Genomic DNA, 2,792 nt, shown 5'->3' on the forward strand with positions numbered 1-2,792 from the left:
TCAATATTGGCAGAGAGATGTCAGATTGTAGCCTTCTGTAGAATCACATTCTGCACTCAGGTACGGAATTTGGTAAGGATCAGACAAAGCGTTCATACATTATGTATGATTTACTAAAAAATGGCCACACGCACAAAAATTGAATGTGTGACGGCCATATTGATCTTTCTATACCTTTTATGTAACAAACTCCTTCTAACCTAATTTGACGAAGGGCCAAATGGCCCAAGACTAGTTCACAACCTGTTTGTTTTTTCTTAAAATGTTAAATGGCGGAAAATCAAAATGGCTGCTGATAATGGCCCAAGAGTCAAAATTGTTTGGGTGAAGGAGGAAAATGTAGTGATGTACATGCTTTTCCAATAACCATAGCCAAATATACACTCTTTGAAAACCGACATATTTGCTATGATGCCCCCTAATGGCTGATTGATTCCAAATATTACTAGGACCAAGCCAAGAGGTCCATATATACATACCAAGTTTCATGATGATTGGCTTTTGCTAAGTATGTCAAATGTATATGCTGTTGATGTAGTATGCTGCTGATAGCGGATTTCCTGTTGAAGGCCATGTTTTAACATCTTTTGGACCTTGGAAACACTGGTAGGGTCGAGAACAGAGATGCAGTATACAAAATTTCAATCTGATTGGAAACTATTTATAAGCATATAGCTAAGCATTTTTATAAGCATTCAGTTTATAGCTAAAACAAAGGAATTGGCCTTGCTGTCCCAATACTTTTGGAGGAGACTGTATGTCTAACCCCCATAAACTTTTCACCACCTTCTCTTCCCTCCTGATCCAAAAGTACATCACATTGGAACTTCCAAGCAGCTGTTAAACTAAGTTCCTTCTGTGGCTCACAAATTGCTCAAAGCATGCATTGTGACAACATGCCATGAAATTAATTTACCCCTTGAGAATTACAGAACAACCTTAAAAAAAAGTGCCAAAAGAGAAAATCCCTCTGAGAACTAATGAATGAAAGTCTTATGGCAAACATTTATATAAAAGCATCAATTCCGTCTGCAACAAACCATTTGTCAACTGACTCTGACAGGGTAAGTGTGCGACAATGGGATTCAATGTGATTTTTTTAACTGCATGGAGATTTACTATTGTGTCATTTTTTAATAATAGGGTTCTCTAAATACCATTACTCTTTTTAAATCAAAAGGCATTCATTTATTTTTCTAATTGTCACCTCTTCTTCAGAAATTGTTCTCCAAGGTGATAATGCTTACAATGATATTGATATGTTGGTTACAAGAAAGTTCAAAAGTGTTCTTTTATTTTTGTTTGAAGCTACTTTGATAGGTCTTGTTTTGCACATTCAAATATAATTCACTGTGTATTCATCAGATGTTTGCATTTTACATTGTATTTGTTTTTATTAAAAGGTTGCTTCAAGTGCTTACAATTTTTCACTGCCCCACTGAATGATGCAGAATCTGACAGACTATTCAGGAAACTCAACATCCAACACGGGCCCGATAATAGCACTGAAAATATGTATTGTCGTCCCACTTTTTTGCATCTTCCTCTACTTCATTGTCCTGATGCTGCACACCCTGGCATCACACAGGCAGTTCTGGGAGAACCCACGCTACATCCTTTTTGGCTACATGCTGATCAACGACTCCCTGCTGCTGGTGTGCTCCGTCCTGCTTTTCGTCTTCTTTTTGGCCCAGTTACGCCTTTCCATCATCCTCTGCATGTCCATGATCTTCATCACCACCGTCACCTTCCTCAACACTCCGTTTATTCTGGCGACCATGTCACTTGAGCGCTACGTTGCCATATTCTACCCCCTGCGCCGGCCCGCTGCCTGGCGTGCAGACTGCATTTGGGCCGCCATCCTGCCCACTCTGCTGATCAGCCTGGCATTCCCCACCATCGAGCTGGGCCTGGGGAGGCAGTACCCCGGCTCCAGTGCCTTCACCACCATGGTGCTCTGCAAGAGCAAAGACCTCCACAACTCGCCTCTCATGACGCTGGTCAAGGTCTCCCTGTACGGGATGTTCTTTGTGGCGACGGCCCTCACCATCCTCTTCACTTATGTTCGCATCCTGCAGAAGGCGCGGACCATGCGTCGGAACGAGGCGGTGGGCAAGGCCCTGTACACGGTGCTGCTGCACGGGCTGCAGCTTTTGCTCTGCATCATGACATTCACCCACCCTATCACAGAGCGGGTCATTGTTGTGCACTCGCCTTGGCTCAAGGAGCAGATTCCCTTCTTAAACTATTTCTTTTTTGCCCTCCTACCCCGCTTCCTCAGCCCCCTCATCTACGGGGTGCGGGATGAGAGTCTCAGGGCCCATTTGAAGAGGGCCATCCTGTCTGGCTCCCCCAAAATTACACCTCAGCAAATGGGTAAACCTCTCAGTGAGGGCAGGGTAAATTAAACATCCTGAAGGCCCCCAACTGGAGCTCTTTCACAACTGTTCTGCATTCCGAGAGTATATTGCTGTGATGGACTAATATGCACTTGGTTAATAGGCAGTATACTCGTATTGTGTGTTCAGAGATGCTCTTCTGCATACCACTATTGTAATGTGTGGCTATTTGTGTTCGTGTCACCTTCCTGTCAGCTTTGACCAGTCTGGCCCTTCTCCACTGACCCATGTCATTAACAAGGTATTTTTATCCGCAGAACTGCAACTCGCTGGATATTTTTAGTTTTTCACACCAATGTCTGCAAACTCTAGAGACTGTTTCTAAGATATTCAAACCACCCTGTCTGGCGCAAAAAATCATTCCACGGTCAAAGTCACTTAGATCACATTTCT

The 2,792-nt window shown here is 43.2% G+C and overlaps 1 protein-coding gene across 1 annotated transcript; it reads left to right on the forward strand.

Moving 5' to 3' along the window:
• Window positions 1-1,445: 1,445 nt before the first annotated feature.
• LOC133107345 (odorant receptor 131-2-like) lies at window positions 1,446-2,408 on the forward strand. Its single transcript, XM_061216334.1, has one exon. The coding sequence runs from the start codon at window positions 1,446-1,448 to the stop codon at window positions 2,406-2,408; it is 963 nt and encodes a 320-aa protein (XP_061072318.1).
• Window positions 2,409-2,792: the final 384 nt, after the last annotated feature.

The sequence above is a fragment of the Conger conger genome, chromosome 13, assembly GCF_963514075.1.
Source record: "Conger conger chromosome 13, fConCon1.1, whole genome shotgun sequence".
NCBI classification, from domain to species: Eukaryota; Metazoa; Chordata; class Actinopteri; order Anguilliformes; family Congridae; genus Conger; species Conger conger.

Coding starts and splice junctions, on each gene's coding strand:
- LOC133107345 (XM_061216334.1), top strand. CDS start 1,446: ATGCAGAATCTGACAGACTATTCAGGAAACTCAACATCCAACACGGGC.